Source organism: Arachis stenosperma, chromosome 2 (assembly GCF_014773155.1).
Source record: "Arachis stenosperma cultivar V10309 chromosome 2, arast.V10309.gnm1.PFL2, whole genome shotgun sequence".
NCBI classification, from domain to species: domain Eukaryota; kingdom Viridiplantae; phylum Streptophyta; class Magnoliopsida; order Fabales; family Fabaceae; genus Arachis; species Arachis stenosperma.
This window is the reverse complement of record NC_080378.1, coordinates 105,533,743-105,559,972: the sequence shown is the minus strand read 5'-3', so window position 1 is coordinate 105,559,972 and position 26,230 is coordinate 105,533,743. Positions and strand designations below refer to the sequence as shown.

Here is a 26,230-nt window from a genome sequence, read left to right as displayed (position 1 = left end):
TTCTATTTAATAACCAACAACTATCACGAATTCACGATAAAACTTTTTAACAAATTAATATGAAAATTGAATATTAAAAAAATGAAGCCATAAAAACAGAGAGTCGTGCATGCACTTTTGAGTGCCCCTTTATTTTTCCTTCCCCTTTCTTATTCTGCATGCACACGCCTTCTCTCTCTCTCTCTCTCTATAACGTCTCTTTCTCTCTCCCCCGGCGGCCGTCGATTCAACTCTCCGATTCGATTAACCTTCTCCGGTGAAATTCCTACTTCTCTCTAACCACACCTAACTTCACCATCACCTAATCGAATGCCAATCAAAAGCAATACTACCAACTGCTTCTCCCTCTCATCTTCGTAGAACTCGCCGAAGCACGAAACTTCTACTTCGCTTCGTGCGAGCTTCTGGTAACAGATTCTTCCAACTCGAGCTCCATTCTTGTGTTTAATTTCGGTATTATCGTTTCTCCGTTACTATATTTTGCGCTGTATTTTATTTTCTTGAGCTAGTCAAATCTAATTTTGTGAGGTCTTTGTCTGAAATAGAAGCAATTGTTAGGGTTTCTCTTTTTGATTAATTGAACTTTGTATGTATTATTCCGGTGTAGTTTGTTGCAGTGAAGTCGTGAAGTATTAATGGAGTCAAGGAGCTGCATGAACGTGGTATGCGCCACCTTGACGTCGATTCAGTGGCGCAAAGGTTGGGCCTTGCGATCCGGCGAATTTGCCGATCTCTGTGATAAGTGCGGGTAATGTGTGATTTCACTTTCTAGATTTCAAATTAGCACGCTCGATGAGTTTATAAATATCAGAAAATCAGAGATATTGTATAGAAGCAGTAACTAACAGTGGTGTTCAGGTGTAACTACAAGTATGTGATTTTTGCCTTTACTATTCTCAATTGTTGTTTATTTTCCATGTGGATTGCTATTTTTGGCGTTTAAAAATTCATTTTGAAAATATTCATATCAGTCGTTTTTTTTTGGGTTGAACAATTTCAGTCTCTTTTAATCAAAGTTTTGACCTTTGGCTACCTATTTTAGTTACTTATTTATTTATTTATTGTGGATTTTCTAAAGTTGGTGTGCTGCTGGTTTGGACCACTATATGAAACTCCCCATGGCATATATCCATTAATTTTTACTATATATTCAAGAATGTAAATTGAAATTTTAAAGCTTCCATTGATGTGTCTTACAAAAAAGTCGGAAAGCAATTACTGAGTGAAGATAATATGACAAGTTGCTTTTATAATTTTAATTATTGCTCTTGTTTTGCTGCCACATAAGTAGTTAACAGTGTGATCTAGGTATCGTGTGCTTTGGATTACATGATGACTTCAATCAATACTGCATTTAACCTTATTTACTTGATGCAATTTCAGCCATTACTGCATGACAACTGTCTATTCAGATTCCTAAATCTTCTTCGTCTTTATTTTTTTTTTCTCTACTGTAGTTCTGCATATGAGCAATCAATATTTTGTGAAAAATTCCACTCAAATGATTCTGGTTGGAGAGAGTGTGTTTCATGTGGCAAGGTAGAGTAAAACTCACTGTGTAACTTATCCCCAGTCCTTTCTACTCTTGCACATGCTACTCTATGGTTAATGATCCTGTATATTTTCTTATCTGTAGCGTCTACATTGTGGATGCATTGCCTCTAGGTCTCAGCTTGAGTTGCTAGATTCCGGTGGTGTAAGCTGTATAAATTGCACAAGAAATTCAGGACATAAACTTGTAAGAAAAATTAACATTTAACTTATCAAGCTATACTTTATCTTTTTCATTGCAAATATTAAACAGATAATTCACCCCTATTTTCTTCCTGAAATCATCTGATAGATTAGCATTTTATCATGCTAGCTTGCAGGTCTTAATTCTTAGATTAAATTTCCTGTTTGTCATAATATTGGTAAGTTAACTATTGATCAGAATTTAGGATATGAATTGAATGCACTATGATCTATGAAATAATAGCAAATTGTGTGATGTGAGCTTCAAAATTCAAGGTTGGTCTGTCATTTAGACTTTTTTACTTCTTGCATAAATGGTTATTTTGTTTTGATGCCTCAAGTCTGCATTTACATTACAGTATTACTTGACAGGTTGCGGGTACTGAAAAGCCTACTGGCTCTGGGGCATCAAAGATAAAGAGCGTCAGTGAACAACTGTGTCCATCTCTGGCTAACCAATTAAACGTCAGGGGTATGCAAGTAGGACATTCCACAGATAGTGATGGGCTGAGATGGTGGCTTAAACCTCATAATCCTGATGCAAATGTCCCTTTTCCAGAGATAAAAACAGAGGAAGGTTTGCCTTCTACTGCAGAACTTGGAAGCCAATTGATATCACAATTTCACTGCAAATCTAATGGTTCATCTAGGGTTGCCAAATCAGACAACTGCCAGGCAGATATGGAGATGCAAGATATATATGAATCATTGGCACATGCAAATTTGAGTATGACTCTTGCTTCTCCGTCAGGAAATTCAAATCCATTTCATAGTGCCATTGCTGATGAAAGGGAACAAAGTAAAACCTCCCCTCCACTTTTACTTGGGTCTAGGTCTCGCCACCTTTTACCAAAGCCTCCTAGGTCAAGCCTTGGTTCAAGCTTAGAAACAAATGCAGCTATGGTGTCCCAAATCCGTGTAGCAAGGCCTCCTGCTGAGGGACGTGGAAGAAATCAGCTACTTCCCCGTTACTGGCCTAGGATTACAGATCAAGAGTTGCAACAAATATCAGGAGAGTATCCAGTTTTGCAATTCAGTTTATGAATTGTTAGTTATTGTCTAGATACTTTATGCATTGTGATAAGCATGTTATCTTGATTATTGCTCTTGACCTCATAAAAACATTTCCTTAACCATGATTCATGATATGTTTAAGTTCAAATTCCACCATTGTGCCACTCTTTGAGAAGATGCTTAGTGCAAGTGATGCTGGTCGAATTGGTCGCTTAGTTTTACCAAAAGCATGTGCTGAAGTAAGTTTCTGAACACAGACGCTTAATTAACATCTTGTTTGTCATTTTTATTAATCAATGATTTTCTTTTTTTGGATTAAAAAAAATTCATTAAGATGAGAAGGATAAAATAAATTCGGGCATCCCCTGTACAAAGCAAAAACAAAAGAATTATCTATAAAGCATAGCTTCCCAGTCTCTCAACATGTCTCAGAAGGAAAGTAGCTTATAAAGATCATGAGTTTTACACCAACTAGATGCTAGGCTAATTCTATCCCATAAACATTCTTCTAAGAAAATCTGTAATTGAAGGTGTGTGCATTATTCTCCAACCAAATAGTCCAAATAGTGGTGAAAATTACACATTGCCAAAGATATTACCTCTTTTCTACTACAAACCCAACAAACCTACATCAAAAATGCTAAACTAGTTGTTCCATAAGAAAACAGCTATTGGGAAATGCAAAAACAGATGTGGATTTGACTCTAAATTTGCCCCACATATAACACACATGTCATGAGAGATAGTCTTATGTGGCCTTCGAACCTAAGAGAAGTTATTGGTATCAACTAATGATTGTACCGGTCTTTTTCTCTTCATGAGTCTAGTGTTTTGTTAGAACTGAAACAGTAGTGCGTTGTGCATGCAGGCATATTTCCCTCCTATCTCTCAACCAGAGGGCCTTCCTCTACGAATCCAAGATGTGAAAGGAAAAGAATGGGTGTTCCAGTTTAGATTTTGGCCAAATAATAACAGCAGGATGTATGTTCTAGAAGGCGTAACTCCTTGTATTCAGTCTATGCAACTGCAAGCTGGAGATACTGGTATATTTACTGAGAATTACTTAATTTGTGAAGTTGCTAGTTTTAGGAATAGGTGCACTACATATAGTTGTTTTTTGCTTTTGATTTTATAATTATATGTTTAATTCTTTTTCAAAAAAATGCTGCAGTAACTTTTAGCCGGATGGACCCTGAAGGGAAACTTATTATGGGGTTTAGGAAGGCAACAAATTCTGCTGCAGTACAGGTAACAGCCGCTTTTAGCTCATATAGCAAACTCAAACTTTTAGAATTGATACTTAGTCTCCTATTAAGCAGGAATCTCATCCGTCTAATATGCCCAATGGCTCTCATTCAAGTGAAACTTCCTATTCTGGTGTTTATGAGAATCTACCTATATTAAGTGGTTATTCTGGCCTTCTCCAGTCACAAAAGGGAAGTTCAGAATCCCCGCTAAATACGCTGTCTAAAAAATGGAATTCAGCTGGTGGTGACATGAATTGGCATAATATTGAAATTCCTGAAAAAAGGACAAGGGAGGGATCGCTTTTGCCGGCTGTGCTGGTTCCAGAGAAGAAAAAAACCAGGAATATTGGGTCAAAAAGTAAGAGGTTGCTTATTGATAGCCAGGATGCGCTGGAGTTGAAGCTTACATGGGAAGAGGCACAGGATTTGCTTCGTCCTCCTCCAACTGCTAAACCAAGCATTGTCATGATTGAGGATCATGTATTTGAAGAATATGAAGTAAGTAAACCATTTATAAGAAGCTGGAACTTTGCAATGCCATGTTAATTGCATGTAAAGTACATCAAATTGGTTTCTTATTAATGATAGAAAACTTTTAAGTAAAGCCTCCACTTAGAGAGGTTACATAAATCTGATTAATTTTTTTATAAGGTAAAATATGTTTTTTGTCCTTAATGTTTGCAATTTTTTTTTAAAATAACCCTAACATTTAATTTGATTCAATTTTGTCGCTAATGTTTTCAATTTGTGTCAAAATTATCCTTGGATGTTAATTCCATCTCAAATGTTATGGACAAAATTGAAAACGCCTAGAGATAATTTTGACACAAATAAAAAATATTTGGGACAAAATTGAATAAATTGAAAACATTAGGAGCAAAATTGAATCAAATTAAACATTAGAGATATTTAAAAAAAAATTGCAAACGTTGGGGACAAAAAATATACTTTACCTTTTTTCATATTAATGCCTGTTTAGGATATTCCACAGCAAATAACTTGCTTTAATTCATACAGGAACCTCCTGTCTTTGGAAAGAAGAGTATATTCGTAGCCCGCTCTGCTGGGTAAGATGGATGTGTGTTAGTATCTTTTGTTTATTGCATGTCAGGTTTTTCCTTTCATGCTATTTCTCATATTTTCTCTTAAATTTTCTTTTTTGTCTTTATATCAGTTGATCATCTTAATTTTGAATTTGATTGGAACTCAGGATAAATGAGCAGTGGACACAGTGTGATAATTGCTCAAAATGGAGGAAGTTACCAGTTGATGTACTTGTTCCCCCTAAGTGGACATGTGCTGATAACTTGTGGGATCAGAGCAGGTGAGAAGTATGACTTTATAGTGCAGTGCACTTGTTAACAAAGCATGTTCTTTGTAAGACAATATTTCAGTTTCTCGATGATTTTGCTAGGCGTGCATGTTCTGCTCCAGACGAATTGAGCCCAAGGGAGATGGATAATCTCTTGCGACTGATCAAGGGTATATCTCCGCCTCTTGAATTCCTTTAAACCCACATTTTTGTCTAATCAATGCTTATTAAGAGATACTGGTAAAGTTTAATTCATCTACAAAAGTATATCTCCCTTGTAAGACAATTATTGATGTAGCTGTGTTCCCCTCTCCCCAACTAACCTGTCTGCATTCAAGGCCATGCTACATAGTCTCTGTTTCAATGAACAAATTTGATAATTGATATACAGTTCTGAACAATATTAAGAAACAGATTCTCTTAGGATAAGTTTCGATGAATTTGGAAATATAGTGTTCCTTAACATAACAGAAATTGGATCAGTAATGAATTCCATAAGCTGTCGTTATTAAATGGAGGCAGTTGTTGATGAGTATCTCCATTTGTTCTTATTTCTAACATTTTCTTTATCTTTATTCATTTTTTTATCTATCAATAGATAATGGGAAATCATGGTTGAAATGCTAGTCTTCTGTTATATTTTTTCTACTTTTTTAGACCAAGAATTATACTCTAAATTGGTTTAGCTGATTAATTGGGTGCCTACTCTCATAATTGTGTAGAGAATACAGAGGGAGTAAGAATGAATGTTCAGTTATGTGGGTCCTATCCCTTTTTTAAAATAAAATATAATTCCACTACTAAATATGCCAACACTATGTATTCTATGTATATATTTACTCTGAGTATAGCCCATTAATTGGACCCACAAGGAAATTTCAGTTTAAGATATAAGTGTGTCCATACTCATAATTATTGAGGACGAGGATATTTGTATGTGTTTGCAAATCTTGTTATTAGTCCACTATTATGTCAGTATTAACCATTTGTTGCGATTAGTCATGGCATGGGAATGTAAAATTATTGACTATAAGATCTCGTAGGAATTAAGAGCCCTACAATTGGCGTGGCTTTAAAAATAAACTAGCATACCCAATTATAAAGAATTTTATGTACCATCTTCCAGTATGACAGTTGCTATACCAATCATAATTCTTAAGCACACTTAGATATCTTAAATAAATTAGTTTCTTTAGTGAAGAGTAGAATTGGATGAAAAATAAAGATTATCACTAAATTTATAGAATATGGCATTGCAGATGATTTTATTTTATTTCCTCTATCATAAAAAGGACAATATTCACTCTTCATTAAAAAGTGTTCTACACCATAGCATAACCCTTTTAAATGATGGCTTTAAAGTGATACTAAGGTGCTTCTATGTTACTCACTCTTTTATAAGACCGAACTCAAGTCTCTTTACCCGATTGCTAGAACTGACTTTTTCTATCATTTTAGGATAGCCAAAAATGCACTAGACAGTAGTATTGATTTGTTGTAGGAGTTGCTACTATAGAGTCAGTGCTGGTCTTTAACCATTTCTGTCTTGCTCATTTAGTTCTTTGTCTATGCATCTTATTCAAAATACATGCTTGCTGAAAAAACTGAATTATGTTGCATGTATCTGATTATTGTGTATATGGTTTCAACTATTTTTTTTATTATAGTATCTAAGACACTGCAATTTGTAATTTTGGGATAGAATTCAAGAAACAGCGAATGACTGCCAGCCAAAGACCAACCCTAGAACATGAATCTTCCGGATTGGATGCTTTGGCAAATGCTGCAATACTTGGAGATGATGCAGGTGACCCTAGCAGAGCACCAGTTGCTACCACTACGAAGCACCCTCGGCATAGACCTGGTTGTTCCTGTATTGTATGTATCCAACCACCTAGTGGGAAGGGCAAGCACAAACCTACATGCACCTGTAACGTGTGCATGACAGTCAAACGTAGGTTTAAAACCCTTATGATGCGAAAGAAGAAGCGGCAATCTGAGCGTGAAGCAGAGATTGCTCAGAGAAATCAGCAGTCATGGGTGACCAAGGATGAATCTGAAGTAGAAAGCACCTCTCAGCATTTAACTCGAGGTGATGGTTTGGAGAATGAAGCAAGGGTGCCAAACGAGTTAGATTCAAGGAGTCAAGACCATGCGGATGATGCAGCCAAGGGACACTTAGATTTGAACTGCCAACCTGATCGAGAAGATGCTCAAGCTGGGACAAACAGCATGAGCATGATGAGTCTTCTTGAAGAAGCAAATCTGCCATTGGAGACCTACCTGAAGAAAAATGGTCTTACTAGCTTGATGTCAGAACAGGAAACAAATTCAGCCTCAAATATGCAGGCACAGACGACCAATGACAGTGAGGGAAAACAAAATGAGGATTGTTGTACTCCTTCTGCTGTTCAGGAGCAGGAAAGCAGTCCCGAAGAGAGCAGTGAGCAAGACAAAGGCCAAAACAATTCATGAGGTTTTTGCTACCTTCATTTTCTTTTTGTTTTCTAACTCCAAAGTCTTTTACAAGAAACTCTATTGTGTTAATAAAATTATAGGTTCATCGAGATGTCTATATTGCCTTTGTTTTCTCTTCTCTCTGTCTTTTGAAAGAGTGTTTTTTCCTCACAAACTGAATAATATATATATGCTATATAGTTTGTATTTTATTTTTGGTTGTAAAAACTAGTAATGAGCCGAGGAGTTGAAGGAATGCATCTCCTTATTAAGTTATAATACAAACTTTTTGTTTTCTGTTATAAACATGAGGGTATTTTTTTTTTTACAGAAGAAGCAATTCATTCAGGAAAAAGTCATTCGGAACTTATAGATGATAATAAAATATAAGATCTAAGTCTAAGAAAGTAGAATAGATAAGCATGAGGGTAGTTAAAGTTTCTAAATGAATGTTGGATGAGTCACTAAAAGATTTTTTTTTTTTTTTTTGTCTTTTCGAAGTTTTGTTATGTATATTCTCACTGAAAATGAATTGAAGTATTGGAAAAGCTTGAAACATCTTAGGTTGTAGTATTTATACTTACCTTCACAAATTTAATAATCCTATTCATACAAAAAGTCTCTCTTGAAGTGCTTGTTGCTTTACACTATTCCGCTATCAGTTAGTGTATCTATTTTAACAGAAGCATCTCATTATCATATAAATAACTGGTGGTTATTGCACATCTCTTGTTTTATACAAGAACACTAGTTGTATAAAGCTTCAAAGTAAGAAGTTTTAGACATGAGTCATGTGACCTCGTATTTAGAGACATTGCTACTTAGCACCCTTCTTCTACTACTGCACGGTGCACCAAATAAACCAAACAAAAATACACGAGACACCAAATAAACTTTTATTATGTATATGTAAACCTATCCATATTACTTGAATTTTCTAGATCTATTACTGTTTGTTAGCAATTTTCTTAGGTGTTAAAAAAAATGTGTGAGAACCTGCTGCAATCAATATTGGGACTGATCTAGTAAAGAATGTGATAGGAAGCAGTTAAGCCTAGAACTACCAACTGTGGAGAGAATTTTCCCTCTCCTGAATTAACAAACTGAACAGAATTTTCTAACTAATTAACCCCTAATATTTATAGGCAGCAGTTAAGCCTAGCACTCCTGCTCCTAACATGCTAACTAGCTTTAAAAAAGCTGACCAGCAACAATTATGAATTAAGTAGCGAAAGCAGTGAAAATTCAGAATGTTGACACCACATTTCTTTGGAACGGCAGCAGCATTGACAGTGTTAAAGATAGAGTAAGGGACTCCGCAAATGGAGCTCTTAATGCAGTAGCGTACAGCTTGGCGATCTGGGGTGTCCGATGCTGTATGTTGCAGCACGAGGCACTGTCTCCCCGCCATTTGTAATTTCGCCAAATGGCAGTCACTTCTGCCTCTGAGTGCTGACCGCATAGCATACTATTCTCACCACAACACTGCTATCAACCATGGTTGATATTCTAGTGGGATATCTAAGGTTATGGTACCTGAAAACGAGTAATATAGCTTTCTATATGGTTTTGGCATTCCATTGTGATCATATTTATAATGGAAGAAAGAGTACTCTGGACCAATTGGTATGGAAGACCAACAGTTGCTAGAAAGGTGGTATGATTAATTTTGAAGTATTTTTATAGAAATAATTTGATATACGGCAAAATGATAAAATAAGAATGGTAAGTGCAAGAATTTTGTTTTATGTATTAGTTTAATAATTTATAAATGGCGCATTGAAAAACTGTGTTGGGCAGGCACCAGGATAGACCTAAGTATCAAGGACGGGAAAGGGGGCACTTGCCCCACTTGAATTTTGAGGGGAAAAAAACATAATTTTAATTAATATTAGTTCTACTGACATGAAATTTTAAAAACCAATATAAAGTGCTTTTATACAAAATCTTAATTTTATAATAAATTTCATTAGGAATCCAAAACCTTAGAGAAAAAAGGATAAAGGAAAAAAAACTTTATTTATCATGAAATAGTAATAGTTCATTATGATGGTAGTTTTTTGTATTTTAAATTTGAATATTTGGTTTAGTAAAGCTTTTACTTTTTAAAAGTTGTAGCATATGCGTTAATAAAATCAAAATAAAAATAGTTTTTAATAAGTATAAGTACCACAATTAAATTTAGTAAAACATCCTTTAAAAGTAAAAAAGATCATAATAGACATATTTATGATAAAGAATAATTATTTTTTTAAACTTTAATATAATATAAATATTAAAAAATTATTCCATAAACTCGTATAAAAATTAAAAGATTAAAAATAAAAAGAATCACGAATGCTTATATCAAGTATGTCTAAACACTTGTTATGAGTTATTAAACAAAGGATTTATGATAAGTATTAAGTAGGTTAATAACTGGAAAGGAATCAAATATATTATGATGGGAGCAATAAAATGATGACTACTTTGAAGATGTTCTTCTCTGTTGGCAGCTCTGGATCAGCACCGGAATCTGTCTCCAACATTGCGCCTTGGATACTCTTTGTAGCTCCTCAATTCTTCCAAGAATCCGAAGGGATATATACCACCAAAAACAAGTTGCATGTGAAGTCTGCTCCATTCATGACATCATTCTCTTCCAGAAGGTCCAACACAATCACACTTGAGATTCTTAAGCCTGACATCACAATGTCCAGAACATCTATGTCCTGCCCTCACGTCGCCCGAAATGGAGACGATCAGCTATCAAGTCCGCCATCATGACATCCGCTAGGACAAGGGACAAGGGTGAGCCAATGCTTGATGGGGATTTTAAAACAGCAAGGACCCTGACTTGGTCTACGGTACAACTATAGATGATTACCTCAACTTCTTATGTGTCATTGGCTAAGAGCCACATCATGGCGTTCTCGGGGCTTGTCATCATGATTGCCCTGATGGAATGGGTGTCTTGGATTTCAACTACCCTTCAATAACGGTTCCGCAGCTGTACGGTTTGGTTATTCTGACACGCAGGGTGAGGAATGTGGGTTTGCCACTCGCCAGGGACTTACCTTGCAAGCTTCCACACTCCTTCGGGGCTTTCCTTCTCCGTGAATCCCAATGTGTTGAAGTTTGAGAGCGTGGGTGAGGAGAAGAGCTTTAAGGTCACAATGGAGGTTACTAAGCTAGGTTGCTCTACAATCTTTGGGCCTGACTTGGTCCGATGGAAAGCATTATGTCAGGACTCCAATCACCATTGGTGGAATCAAGGGTTAATTAGATATTTAGATTAGAAAATTATGACAATAAGAATATTAAACTATGTGAACAATGAATATTTCGAATGTTCAATTTAATAGGTATGCAGATGATTATGTTTATTATTTTTAATTGGATGGTTATTTCTTTTGATTCGATTTACTCATGCACAATTAACAATGGTTAGATGTTTAATTCATTAGGTGTGCAAATAGTTATCTAATATTAAGGTTTATGAGATAATTTGAGGATGAAGTGATTTTTTATTTTATTGGATCAATTTTAAAACTCATTGTTCACATTATTTACAAAAATCATTATCTACCTAACAAAATCTATTTATATTTTAGTAAAGCAAGTAGGTTATTAGGATGACATTTGTGTTTCTATTTCCATTCTTTCTTTTTAATATTAGCTTAGTTCTCACTTCTCAGCAATTATTGGTAGGTTGGAAAAAAAATAATAAAATAAAATAAAAATTTAATAAATAATAAGTATTTTTTGGCTTTCTCAAAAAGAAAAGGCACAACAAATAATACAAATAAAAGAAATTCATACGTGGTGTGTGATGTGTATAAAATTTGTGAAAAGTTAAGATTAAAAATTAGAAATACATGAGGACTTTAACAACGAAAAATGTGTGTGGAAAACTGGAAATACATGAAATTTGGTTAGTAATTAAAAGGATATTTTGGTTAATAATTAATAAGGATAATTTTAGATATTTATTAATATATAGAGTTATATTAGACTTTTTATTTTTGATAAGTATAAGCTAATTTTAAAATGCTTTTAAAAACACCACTAATTTTTAAAAATTGTAAGTACAAACACATCATCTTTTTAATTTACCAAATATAAAACAAAGTGCATTGCATAAGTATCTCTCTAAAAAATTTTACCAAACTAAGTCATATACTTGATCCTCAACTAAATATCACAGTTGATTTTCTTGAAGAAATATTAAAACATACATGTTATAAAATGGCCTTTTTTTTTCGATATGACACTTAGGTTGGTGTAACGCCACGTTATAGTAGTTAGGGATATTTTACACTGTTGTGACGGTGGTTAACTAACGGAAAAAAATCGGACGGTCCGATTTTTTGGAGGTGAGAAGAAACACAAATCGGACCATCCATTTTTTTGCAAAGAAATTGAACCTACCGATTTCATGCACGCAAAGTGAATTTTTTTTGTCCCAAAAAATCGGATCCCACAATTTCTAGGCTACGGGACAATTTTTTTTTAACAATGAAATCAGACCCACCGATTTCATGCACACAAGTTTTTTTTACGGACAGTGCCTCTAATCGGATAGTCCAATTTAGATTTTTAAAATTTTTGAACCAATTAAAAAAGCAGTTGGACGGTCTGATTTCAATTTTATATATACCAACTCCATCACCGAGCTCTCTACTTCATCTTTTTCTCACAATCTTCAAATCTCTAAAGCTCCTCTATGCTCTTTCTCTTCTTCTCTATTGTTTGAAAAAGATTAATACTAAAGTTGAGAGTGTGTAATATGAATATATTATCATGGATGATAGAATTATGTTAAAAGTGTATTATCATGATTAAATTTTATTACAAATATCGGAAGGAATGAAATTTGTGTGTGGAAATTCATTAGATATTATAATTCCAATCACACGTCATTTGAAGAATTAAAAGCTGTGATTTGTGAAAAGATCGATTCTCAAATATCAAAGAGAGTGTCATGTATTCTGTACAGATATCTTCTATCTGTATTTGATGGGTTCGTTCAATTTCAAACGAAATATGTGACCGGTGAAGTGAGCATGCAAAAAATGTTTTCAGTGTATCTTGAAATTAAAGTTGGTCTCGTATATCGTTCATCGAACTGTATATTGAGTTCGAGAAATCTGTAACGAACCAAGAGATTGAATTAAAAAATTACAACAGTGATAGCGAAGAAGAGTTTGAAAGTAACTATGAAGTCGTTGATTCGGGTGTAGACGAAGATCAAGCTGACGATGTTATGGCGGCAGATATGGCAAATGCATTAGCAACCAGCAACCGTTTGAGGAGCCTACTTTCATGCAGTTGTTGGATTTGGAGGCTATGCATGCACTGATATTTCTTCAGTATATAAATGCAGGTATGTAATAATTTTAAATTATGATTTATACATAGATTTTGAGTTCGAGACAAATATTTAAGACAACGGTAAATAGATAAAATATAACATATAATTAGTAATTGTTCTATTCTAACAACACACAACAATAAATCATTAATCCTTTATTAAATATCTATATTATACTCATAATAATAATAATTAATTCAGTAATTTTTATATATCTTCTACAATAAATTTATTAATAACAATTAATATTAATTATTTTATTATCATAGATCTTAATAAAAATTATTACTTGAATTTGTTCATAACAATTAATAATAATTAATTTATTATCACACCTATAATATTAATAAAAATTATTACTACAATAAATTTATTCATAACAATTAATAATAACTATTTTATTGTCATACCTAGATCTTAATAAAAAAATTACTATGATAAATTTATTACTAACAATTAATACTAATTAATTTTTTATTATCATACCTATAATCTTAATAAAATTTATTACTATAATAAATTTATTAATAACCATTAATAATAATTATTTTATTATCATACCTAAATTTTAATATAAATTATTATTACAATAAATTTATTACTAACAATTGATACTAATTAATTAATTTATTTATTATCATACCTATAATCTTAATAAAAATTATTACTACAATCAATTTATTAATAACAATTATAATAATTAATTTATTATCACACGTATAATCTTAATAAAAATTATTACTACAATAAATTTATTAATAATAATTAATAGTAATTTTTTTTCATGCCTACATCTTAACAAAAATTATTACTACAATCAATTTATTAATCACAATTAATAATAATTAATTTATTATCATACACCTATAATCTTCTTTATACTTGACCCAAAAACATAAGTCAGACTCAAAAGTATATAAAAATCTAAAAGACGTCTCCTACATGACCGACCTCTTAAGAGGTCGGATAGAGCGCTACAGGGAAATAATTCCCCCTGAAGGGATTATAACTTATCCCTAATATCTCTCACCCACTTCTATAAAAGATATCTCAACAATTCTAAGAGAAATGGGCTGTTATCCACTACCAAAAGTAGAATTACTTCAACGGTATTTATTGGCTCATCACCTATGAATGCACTGACACCCCCACCTTCTCACAAACAACTCAGACGACGGCTACTGGATGTAGGCTAAGTCGGAATTCGTTCCATTGAAAATTTTGGCATCACATACAAACCCAAAGGCAATTCAGTTTCAAGTAACCTCAGAACAAATCTTAATAAAATTTATTACTACATTATCCATTTTTACTAATATCTAACATCACTATTATTTTAATTAAATTAAAATATTTAAAAATTAAAACTTACATAATTAGGATGATCAAGATAATTAGCAATGTGGAGTTTCGAATGATTGACGTCTTTTATTCTCCTTCTTCTTGGCATTGTTAAAGGTTGGTGGTCCAATTTTTTTTATCTCCCTTGTCTGATTTCTTCAAAAATAGATAGTGAAATGAGTGGGGTTGAAGGTGAGATTGGGGACTTTGGGGGTGAGTGAGGAAAGAGTGGGACGAGAGTGAAAGGGATGGAGTAAGCAGCGATAGTATACAAGCAGGGGCTGGGGTGCTTGCATGTGTGACGCGTGGCATGCAGTGTGCAAATCGGACAGTCCGATTTGTGTATCTGCGATGCCTCTAATCGGACCGTTTAATTACTCTCCTTTATATTGAACCGTCCGATTTGTTGATCATAGCCATCACATGTTGGTTAAGTCCCTTCACTCCCATATATAACGTAGTTATACACCATATTTGTTCCAATATTAAAATTAAAAAAAGTGTTATAAAAATAATGAAGGAAAACTAAAGGAAAATTTTAATCATTAATAAAAGAAATTCAACAAAATTATTTTTAAAAAAGATAAATTACTATTTTATTCATAAAAAATTTAAGTTATATCTATAAAAAAATAAACTCGGTTCGGTTGTAACTAACTAAACACTAAAAAATTATAATAATTTTTAAATTATTTTTTTAACCCTAGTTTCATTTTTAAATCTATCACATTTCTAACCCTGGACAATCCTACTACTCCTTTATTCCTCCCTCACCTCTCATGGATACTGTTATCTCTCACACATACCAATATGCTATTCTATTTCTCCCCCTAAATTCACCATGCTACCATGTTACACCACACCCTAAATTCACCATGCTACCATATTACACCACAGTTACATCTTCTCCTTCATCTCTTCTTTTTCTTTTCTCCCTCCTACTCCACCACCATCGCCACTATCAACGTCAACTACGGTTACGAAGGACAAAATGAAAACAATTATGTTACATGTACATAAAAAATTAGTTGCTCATAAAATATATGTTGAAGTTTAAAATACACTTTAAAAATGAATTAAACAACGCATATATTTATATAGTGACTGATTTAATAGCTGACTTTTGATGTGCACATAACATTTTTGAAAAGAAAATTGTCCATCACTAATGAGATGGCATAGTGCCATTATTGACGACCTCCGGTGAGGTAGAGATGGAGATGGTTTAAGAGGGAAAAATAAATTACTCTATTGAAGAGAAGAGCTTACAAAAGACAAGGGAAGTATGTTGCTATAAAAAGGTGAAAAAGACTATAATACTGTTACGAATCTGGTCTACGGATCCTACACCCGAAATGGTCCCCGAATCTAGTTATCCGGGTCCGACCCTCTTCGCCCTTCTAGAAGGCCCGGAACCAGCCCACTAGAGCTTCTAACCAACAATCAAATTCAAATACCTCCCTTATCTTAACCAAATAAGATAAGATAAGATAATTACCATCGCCTATATAAAGGAGAGCCCCAGGCCCGACCCCCTCAGGTACTCATTCATTCCTCACACCTTATACCTCTTAAATCCATTCTGACTTGAGCGTTGGAGTGTCTTTGCAGGTACCCACCCCTATTGCTCCAGTCAGATAATCCGGCGTCCGCCTCGACTCGCAAGTCTCCAATCCATCTCACAACCCGTACCCGAGACATCTTGTACATTGGCGCCGTCTGTGGGAATTTGCAATGTCGTGGCAGCATGATGGATAACTTAGAAGAGCAATCCTCTAACTCACTCACTTGATTTCTTGCTTGTAACTGAGAGCAAAAAGGAATAATGTTTTTTTTTTTAACTTGCATCACCTTCTGAGTGATAACACACCTTCGCCCTACTCCAACGGCGAAATCCCAAAGGAATAATGTTTCTTCGACTTGCAATCACCTTCTTAGTGATAACACTCTTTATGCATCTTTGCTCTACTCCAACGGTGAAATTCCAAATTCTCTGAGCCCAAAGTCTCGTCTCCCTTTAGTGGGACACCTCCACCTCTTGGACCCTCTCATTCACCACTCTCTCATCCGTCTCTCCAAGCACCATGGCCCCATCTTCTCCCTCTACTTCGGCTCCATGCCCACCGTGGTTGCTTCTTCTTTTGAACTCTTCAAGCTCTTCCCCCAAACCCACAAGGTCACCTCCTTCAACACCAAGTTCCAAACCTCTGCCATCCACCGCCTCACGTATGACAACTCTGTTGTCATGATCCCCCCTTCAGACCTTACTGAAAATTCATAAGGAAGCTCATCATGAGCGACCTCTTTAACACCACCACCGTGGCCAAGCTCAGACCTCTCAGGAGCCAAGAGATCAAGAAAGTTTTCAAGGTTCTTGAACAGATGCGGGAGACTGCCAAATCGTGGCAGTATGACGGAAAACCTCGAGGAGTAATCCTCCAGCCAACACCCCAACTCAAACCCACAAAGCCCAACTCCCGAACTCCAAATACTCCTCCCAGCCACGGGAGGATAACAAGCGCGACACATCGCCAACCAACCCCAACCCAGAAACAACCAAGAGAGGACAATCGTCCTCCCACTGAAGTTCGGCCACCCGACGGCCTAGGAGAGAAGGTGGTCCAGATAAATCCAAGAGTTGTGCCTTAGGGTGCAAAACCTCAAAGGCCGAGTTACACCCAAAGAACAGTACCACCCGGAGCATGCAACCCAAGTGACCTCCAGGACCTGATCTCACTACGATACCAGGAACACCAAGCTGCCTGAGTAACGACACAGCAAACGGAACGACCGCAGCATTTCCCTAGACCCGAAACATTGATGCAGAGAAGACGACCGACGGCACCATCGGGAGGCCAAACGAGTAGGAAGCATGCACGTGATAATGGAAGCCATCCTGTTCACAGAAAAATCCTTGAGATCCAAACTCCCGAAGGACTTCAACAAGCCCACTGACATGAAATACGACGGGACCAAAGATCCCCAGGAACACTTAACGGTCTTCGAGACTAGGATGAACTTGGAAGGAGCCGCCGACATGGTCCGGTGTAAGGCCTTCCCGATAACCTTAGCCAGCCCCGCAATCAAATGGTTCAACGCCCTTCCAAACGGCTCCATAGCCAGCTTTCATGACATCTCCAGAAAGTTCATGGTCCAGTTCACCACTAGGATCACCAAAGCAAAACACCCCATCATCTTGCTCGGAATCACCCAAAGAAAAGATGAATCTACAAGAAAATACCTCGATAGGTTTAACGATGAGTGCCTAATGGCTGACGAACTCATGGACTCGATCACCAGTCTCTATCTAACCAACGGCCTCAAAAATGAAGACTTCCAGAAACACCTCACCACCAAACCAGTTTGAACCATGCACGAAATTCAAAGCATCACAAGGGAATACATAAACGATGAAGAGGTAAACCAAGTCATGGCCACCAACAAATAGCAGCACGGTAACATGGCACCTCATAGTAACCCATCATCAAGAGATACACTAAAAGATCACCTCAAACCCGTGAACACCAACCAACCACCCAGGGATGGAAAGTTCTCGAACTACACCTCCTATCCGCGCCCATCACTGACATCTGCCACCAAATAGTGGAACGAGGCATCTTTCCGAAGGCGCGACAGCTAAAGTAACGGATAGGTGGTAACAAGCTGCAACTACCACTGATGATATGTGCATAAAATCCAAGATTGCTTCGACCTAAAAGACGCCCTCGAATAAGACATCCGAGATGACAAACTCTCCGAATTTGTCAAAATCATTCGAGAACCTCGGAGAACTGAAAGAGAAAGATCACAAGAACGTGAAGGACGCAACCCAAAGACGATACGATAGGCATCCCAAGAAAGTCCGGAAACCGACCCCACCATAATCGTAAACGTCACCACTAGAAAGGACGCGCTGAAAAAGTCAAAATCAGAAATAAAAAAGATCTCAAAGTCCTAACCATAAGAACCAAGCACCAATCTTCTCAGTTCTAGCGGCAATCAAAATTTTCCCCGATGACTGCCAACATGGCACTTCGGCGGAAGACGCCCCATTCGTCATCTCGGTAAAAGTCGGAACCAGACCTGTGAAAAGAATACTGGTCAACACCAGAGCTGATTCCAACATCCTCTTCAGAGTAGCCTTCGACAAGCTGGGTCTCTGAAACGAAAATCAGCAAATCCACCATAACGGGGTTACCGAACTCGGAGACAAGTTTCTCAAACTGGACGATTCCATGGGGTTACCACTAACCATCGGAACCGGAAGCCAGAGGAAGACCATCCTCTCCGAGTTTGTGGCTCTCAAGGACTCCACTGCCTACAACATCATCCTCGAAAAAAAGACGATCAACAACCTATCCGCTATCATCTTCACCAAGATCCTAATCATGAAGTTTCAGGCTGATAATGACACTATCGAAATAATACACGGGGATTGGAAAGTCGCAGTAGAGTGTGAGACACCAACTCGATCCTCCGCAAGAAATCCCGAGACGCGGCAGGCATCTTCCTTGCCAACCTCGATGCACGCCAAGACCAAAGTCCACGCAGAATCATGGGAGAAAACGACAAAGAAGCAGAGTGGGACCTTGCAGACAAGGTCAGGAGTATAGCACACCTACGGGAGCTAGCCCTAAAACGAAAAATAAGCCTAAGGTACAATGGCAGCATGATACGACGAGACTTCGGTCCAGGAGACCTCGTCTTACGATAAAACGACATCGGTCAACCCACTCCCGGAAAAGGGAAGCTCACGCCCAACTGGGAGGGTCCCTACCAAATCAAGACGGTAATTGAAAAAGGAGCCTACAGGCTCGAAAGACTAGATGGGACCAAGCTCCCAAGATCCTGAAATTCCACCAACTTACGGTGCTACTATATGTGGAAACATCCTTCCAAAGCAACAAGATCGAGGTCGTTTAAGACTATCTCTTTACCTTTTATATTTTGCCTTCTTTACTTTCATTTATTGCTTAAGTTATTTAATCATATATTTTCTTACTGGGCACTTTTTCCTACCCACATCGGGAGATTTTAACGAGGCCCAAACCACAAATAAAATTCATTTTTTCAAAAGAATTGCCCCATCCGACGGCACGAACTAAACGCGGCTACCCCGGGGGATCGATCACCCCGAGGCCAACAAAACAGATATCCAAATAATAAAACGGATATCCAAATAAGTAAACGGCTACCCGAGAATCGATCACCCCAAAGCCAATAAAACGGATATCCAAATAACAAAAATAGTGACTTGTGAATCGATCACCCGCAAAGCCAACAAAACGGAAATCCGAATAAGCTAAATAAACAAAGTCTTGAAATCGGCCCACCAAGAGGCCTAAAATAAGTTCACAATAACGGCCCAAAAAAGGTCACACAAAACAAGCATGAGCTGACGGTCTTCTAACTTGCGGAAAGCCAGACTGACCAACATCTTACCAATTAGTGCAGGATGATGTCATGCCCTTTCCAGACCCCTCGCAGTCTCCCGAACTACAGAGAATCGGACTCTCCAACGACTTAGCATTGAGACCAAGAAAGCATACTCTCATGCTCCGGGGGCAACCAACTGTTCCAGACCCGATCTCCGGGCCCTTCTTCGGAACAGTCATCAAACCCAGCATGTGATGAGACGCCCAAACAACGCACTCCTCGCTTGACCATGAAATGGCCAGGAACTCCCTAAATCCTCGACCTCGACCGAAAAAACCAAACAACGATCTCCTTGCCAAACCACAACGGCTAGGAAAAGGTTCCTCCAGCGATGAGACCGAGCACCCTCACTCTCTCGCTCCGGGGGCAACTGTTATAGATCCGGCCCACGGATCATACTCTCGGAACGGTCCCCGAATCCGGTTATTCGGGTCCGACCCGCTTCGCCCTTCTAGAAAGCGCGAAACCGGCCCATTAGAGCTTCTAACCAATAATCAAATTCAAATACCTCCCTTATCTTAACCAAATAAGATAAGATAAGATAAGATAATTATCATCGCCTATATAAAGGGGAGCCCCAGGCCCCCTCAGGTACTCATTCATTCTTCACACCTTATACCTCTTAGATCCATTTTGACTTGAGCGTCGAAGTGTCTTTGCAGGTTCCCACCCCATTACTCAAGTCAGATAATCCGGCGTCCGCCTCGACTCGCAAGTCTCCAATCCGTCTCACAACCCGTACCAGAGACATCTTGTACAAATACCATGTTGAAAGTTTATGGTACCAAAAACTAAATGAAACAAACGAAGATTTTTATCAAAGATTTTTTAAAGGCTAGAATTAAGATTTGTGCTGGAAATTCTGTCTAAACAATGAGAAGTTATCATAGCTAAAGTATCTCAGAAAATGTTTCTCAATATCATCACGTATATTCAATTTCTAAATTGTTTTCTCGATTATAGATAGGGGTGGCAATATGTACCCTACCGCGGGTACCCAACCCGATCCCACCCGATCGGGTAGGGTTGCCAACCCGATCTGCAGCGGGTAGGGTAGGGTGCGGGTAGGGTTTTCGTGCGGGTCGGGTAGGGTGCGGGTTGAGCCTCAACCCGCACCCTATATATGTATATATTATATACTTATATAAAAATATGTTTTAAGTGGATGTTGAATCAAAGACCTCTCACTAAATGCAAAAGATCCTTAGTTATTAAAAGAAGATCATTAATTGATAATTTAATAAACTTTTTTTACATAAAAGTCAGTTCTATTTTAAATTATCATCAAGTTATCTAATAATATTGCATCTTTTTTTGTAACCCGCGAGTAGGGTCGGGTACCCGCGGGTTAAGAACGGATAGGATTAGGGTTGAGATATTCTCAACCCGCGGGTAGAGTAGGGTTGAGTTTATATAAAAATCTCAACCCGCGGATAGGATTAGGGTTGACTCCAAACCCTACCCTACCCTACCCATTGCCACCCCTAATTATAGATATGTATCTTTCTTACAATGTTTTGATAAAATTGGAAATATGTTCTTAACTTATGGTAAGTGTTTGATTTTCGTCCATTTGACATTTAATCAAATTCTTTGAGTCTGGAATGACTATCAGCTAAGTGTGTCATACACCTAACATTCTCCCTCAAATCAAGCTCCGTTTTGTCCTTAATCACACTTTGGAAAGGGTTGTATATAGTTGCAGTTTTGACCCTTTCAGTATAATCAAACTAATATTTTTTTTAATGACATTTTAAGTAATGAATGTAAAAAGCTCTTATCAAATAAAATAAAAAATTACACTCCACTATATAAATTTAAAAACATTATAGTGTTATAACTTATAATCAATTTAATCTTAATTTTTGATAGCTGCTTTTCTTTATATCTTTTTTTTGGTATCTATTTAAGTAAATATTGCGTATATACCTGTAGATTTGGTGTAGAGTTAAGACTTTCTGTATGTCCGGATGTAATTTTGGTGGGTATGTATAAACATAACTGTACTTTTAACCCAAAAAGTACTAGTTCTCCAAAAATAAAATGTATTATTGTTTGGTTTTGTTAACGTGTTAATGAAGTACCCTATTAAAAAATCTGTTTTAAAAAAATGTGAATATTTTTTGTACCAACAAAAATATTTTGCTAAACTGAAAAAAAATCAAGAAAAAAAATTGCAAAACTGAAAGAGCAACACCATTAACTCAGTAGTTTACGAAAGCAACACTCGATGCATTTAGCAACAGTGCAAACTGTTTTTTGTTTGGTCAGTGTCTGGTGCCAAAAAGCGGCCCAGACCAGAACAACCCACATCCCAACTCGACCCGAACTTGATCTCCCTTCTTCCCCGAAAAAAAGTGCAAAGTGTTTGATGTGGTAAATTATTAATAATGTTCATTTAAGAGGGCCTCTAAATTTAATATCTTCACGCTATATTCTATTTCTAAGTTATTTTCTTGATTATAAATAATATATTTTCTTTTGCAAGACTTTCATGAACTTGGAGATATATTCTAAATATAGCTTTAAACAAATCTCTCGGCACACAAATTTTTGGCATCCTAGCTTCATACTTCATTCCTAACTACCTAACTTCAAGATTTTAATTTCTATTTTATTTTGAGTTTTTCATGTTAATTTAAGATGCAAACTATCTCCCTCCATCATTCAAAGAAGACAAACAAATTTAAAATTTACCTAAATATGAAGGCACTGGCCATTTTGGTATATACCTCGATCAAGTCTTGAAAATGATGGTGTCAAGACTCCCAAATAAGGTTTCCAAGTTGGGGTCCAAGATTTTACACTTAAGTTTCAACATAATATTTTGTATTGCAATGAAGGGAAAACAAGAAAAATCCTATTCCAAACAGGTAATCCAAGAAGACCCTGCTATGCAATGGTTATTTTGAATTGTTAGCTGTAAGCATAGAAGCTTCGCGCTCCAACCGACGCCTTTCCCTCTGCAAACACAAAATTTCCCAATCAGCAAAACTATTTCAGGGGGAAAAGATAAATCCCATATTGAATTGCTCGAGGTTTCGACGGTTTCTAGAAAGCCAATACAAGAATGCTTATTATTGAACATAGTTCATCTATAAAGTACAATTCAGCTATGAATTCAAGAACTTCAAAAGGATGCCTTTCAATCCATGGAAAAGATTTAGAAAATGCAGATCAGGAGCAAAGAGATGCAGAGAGATCAGTAGAATAAAATCTGTTTGTATCACTCTCTTGATAACCAAGTTTCATTATTTTTTGCTCCTGATCAAGTAGTAAAATTGAGAAAAACAGAGAAAAAATTCTCACCCTTCTTTCCCAGTAGGGTAGAAAGCAAACAAAATCATAAACTGGATTAATAGTTGCACACAACACCGCATTCAGTCCGGTGAACACCAAAAGTGCTGTCATAGGTCGAGTTTTATGAGGCATAGCTCTCACTTGTAGAGAGACCAAGATCTGCAAAATATGAAGCTTAAAGTAAAGATTGTTTAATAGTTCAAGCCAGAACATACAAGAAGTTCTAGATAACATAAACTTATGATAAGAATGATTTGAAAAGAGAATGAAATAGCAGCTGAAACTTGAGAATTAGAAGTCTCACTCAAGTGAAGTAGACACCTAGTACACCATTAGATGGATTCAGTATGCATAGTTTAGATTTTTGAAAAACCAAAACTAAATTAAACCAAAACTTATCAAAATTTGCTTCCTAAGTACATTGACAACTTCAAAATTATGCAGAATATATTAAGCTAATCGATGACAAGCACACACAACAGATTAGGAGAAAAATTTGAATTTTGATTAGAACAAAAACTATAAGGCAGCGTTTGAAAGAGAGATTGAGACTGAGACGGAGAAACTGGGAGACTGAAATAAGAACAGAATCCCAGTTCCCCTTTCCCTTTCCCCTTTCCCGTCCCTTTTGTCTTTCTCATTTTCGAATTCCAGTGGTTCTCCGTCGGATCACCCCATCTCGCTGGCGCCACTCCCCTCCTCGGCGTCGAATTCAGCTCCGATTCCGAAGCCCACCAAAAATCAACGGCAACAGCAACAGCAACAATCACAACAACAACTACACCTAAATCAACTATATAATTACAATCACAGCAACAGCAAAATAGAAAATTAGTTAGCTTATCAAAAATTCAAAACCTAAATCTACTCTATTATTAAAATTATAGCAAACTGGCGAATGAATTAATTGGGGGAAAATAGAAGGCAAGAAACTGTAAACGAAAAAATTGGAAAAGAGGAAACAGGGACTCACAATCACTAACCACAGCGGCGAGCAGCCACTGGAGACGAGATGGCGAAGTCGACGAGCAAACAACAGCAATAGCAAGGGCAAGAAGAGACGACAATGACGCACGAATTTATAGTCCGTACGTGTATTTCGGCATAATAAATATTGAATTCAAACTAAATAACAATGTAAAAAATCACTGTCAATTACTAAAAAGGGGTTTTCACTCTAAACAATTCTATTTTCAGTTTAGGGGTGGTTGGTAATTCCTTGGTTTTAAATTTATTGATTTGCATCAAAGAATCAGATACAACCCAATTGCATCCTTCTATATACATAAACAAACCCTGTATTACACTTTACTATAATCATTTTAATTATGCTTGCAGATTCATCTTTTGTTTACCTCCAAGAAGCTAAGGGGTCACATCAAGCTAAAAAAAATTTACACAAGAAGTAGTTGAAAGAAATAATTACATTGAATTACATAAAATGTTTGTAAAAATGAAAAAAGCTGGAATTATTTTCCTTTCCAGCATCAGCACTCAAAAATAGAACATGCCATTTATAGCGAAAACACCATGATTAAACAAACAAATACACACATGCTCTCAAATGAACTCAAATTTACACATTACAGTTTGATTTTTGAGAATAAAATTTAAAAACTTACATGTTTGGATTGAAAGTTCAGAACACAAGAAAATTCAGAGCGCTGGAATTTGCAACCGAAACGAGCTTCCAGAGATGCTTCTACGTGATGTCAAAAGAGTTATTTTGGGCTGGGCTGAGTTGCGTTTTTGGTCTTATTTGGGCTTTCAGCCTACTTTTCTAAGTCCAATAATACCTATAAGAGAAGTATATGATTTTTTTAAAATACGTTTTTAACCATAACATACACTTTTCACACTCACCTCTCACACATCGTTAAAAGATTCGCCGGATATAATACCTGTTAATACCCTGGCCCAATAATAAAGGGCCAGGATCAAGTAAAAGGTCTAATTCAAAGGGTTGGGCCTCACCCAGTACCAATCTTCGTCTTATGAAGTCGGTACTCACCACGACTTGCTCTAAAGAAGTCGGGTACGAGGGTTAGCTGGCAGATAAACACTCATTCAAATGAGTAACTGCCCCAAGAATCTCTCTAACTACTTCACAGAGCCATATCTTAACCTCTCTAAGATAAAGGGACGGTTAACATCCTAAAAAGGTGGCACTACTCCAACGGTGGTTATTGGTTCACCACTATAAATACGCTGACACCCCTCAGGTATCTCTAAGTCCCAATACATTCTAAACCTGCTAACACCCTTGCTGACTTAGGCATCGGAGTGTCTTTGCAGGTACCACCCCCATTCCTTCACGAGCACAAGTCGGACGGAGGCCCCCGAGTTGCTGACCCACTTGAAAGCCTCCTCCTTCATACGTTTGGGCCAACCAACGCTATCCAGCCCATCAATCTCCGGTTACCCATCGTAACATTGGCGCCGTTGCCGGGGACCCGAGAGATCAACCAGTGATGGCGGACAGATCCCCCGAAGAGGGTCATGTGGAGTCAGATTCTGAACAAGAGAATCTGGACACAGGCAATAATGATGCAGACTTGACCCTCCACCAGGGAACCAATGATCAACACAGGGAAGGTACCTCCGGAGTAAAAAATGCGAAGGTGAACTCTTCAGAAGGGCGCGAATCAGAGAAAGAGGGACCATCCCATGCAACTGAATTCATGGGATTAGTCCACAGTCGCCTGGAACAGCTAGAACGAGAACGGGAGCGATAAAAGGAGACTGAAAAGAACCTAAAAGAGGAGATGGAACGACGAAAATAGTTAGAAAGAAAACTTTTGAAGTTAGAATCCTCCCTCAAAGGTCGCAACTCCCATGACGAGCGAGAAGAACCGCCCCTAGGAGGGGAGGATCCTTTCAGCGAGGACATAATGAGGGCAAAAGTTCCAAGGAACTTCAAAAGCCCCGATATGGACCTCTACGATGGAACCACGGACCCGAAGCATCACTTAAGCAATTTCAAAAGTCGGATGTACCTAGCTGATGCTTCCGACGCTACGCGATGCAAAGCCTTCC

The 26,230-nt window shown here is 36.9% G+C and overlaps 2 protein-coding genes across 3 annotated transcripts; one reads left to right on the top strand and one right to left on the bottom strand.

Moving 5' to 3' along the window:
* The first annotated feature begins 133 nt into the window (after positions 1-133).
* LOC130961025 (B3 domain-containing transcription repressor VAL2) lies at positions 134-7,876 on the top strand. 2 transcript variants are annotated; one of them, XM_057886633.1, is made up of 13 exons: positions 134-407; positions 608-748; positions 1,458-1,539; positions 1,637-1,738; positions 2,107-2,750; positions 2,891-2,987; positions 3,617-3,791; positions 3,920-3,996; positions 4,068-4,493; positions 5,013-5,062; positions 5,206-5,319; positions 5,410-5,477; positions 7,010-7,876. In XM_057886633.1, the coding sequence occupies exons 2-13, from the start codon at positions 636-638 to the stop codon at positions 7,780-7,782; spliced, it is 2,721 nt and encodes a 906-aa protein (XP_057742616.1). In that variant the 5' UTR covers positions 134-407; positions 608-635; the 3' UTR covers positions 7,783-7,876. The 2 variants fall into 2 exon arrangements, with proteins under 2 accessions (XP_057742616.1, XP_057742617.1); XM_057886634.1 differs by having other exon boundaries at positions 134-453.
* Positions 7,877-23,359: 15,483 nt separating this feature from the next.
* Positions 23,360-25,620, bottom strand: LOC130963375 (uncharacterized). Its single transcript, XM_057889499.1, has 4 exons — positions 25,573-25,620; positions 24,817-24,858; positions 24,168-24,195; positions 23,360-23,987 (listed from the first exon to the last, which is right to left on the bottom strand). Exons 1-4 carry the CDS (start codon positions 25,618-25,620, stop codon positions 23,650-23,652), a joined length of 456 nt encoding a protein of 151 aa, XP_057745482.1. The 3' UTR covers positions 23,360-23,649.
* Between the last annotated feature and the right edge of the window lie 610 nt (positions 25,621-26,230).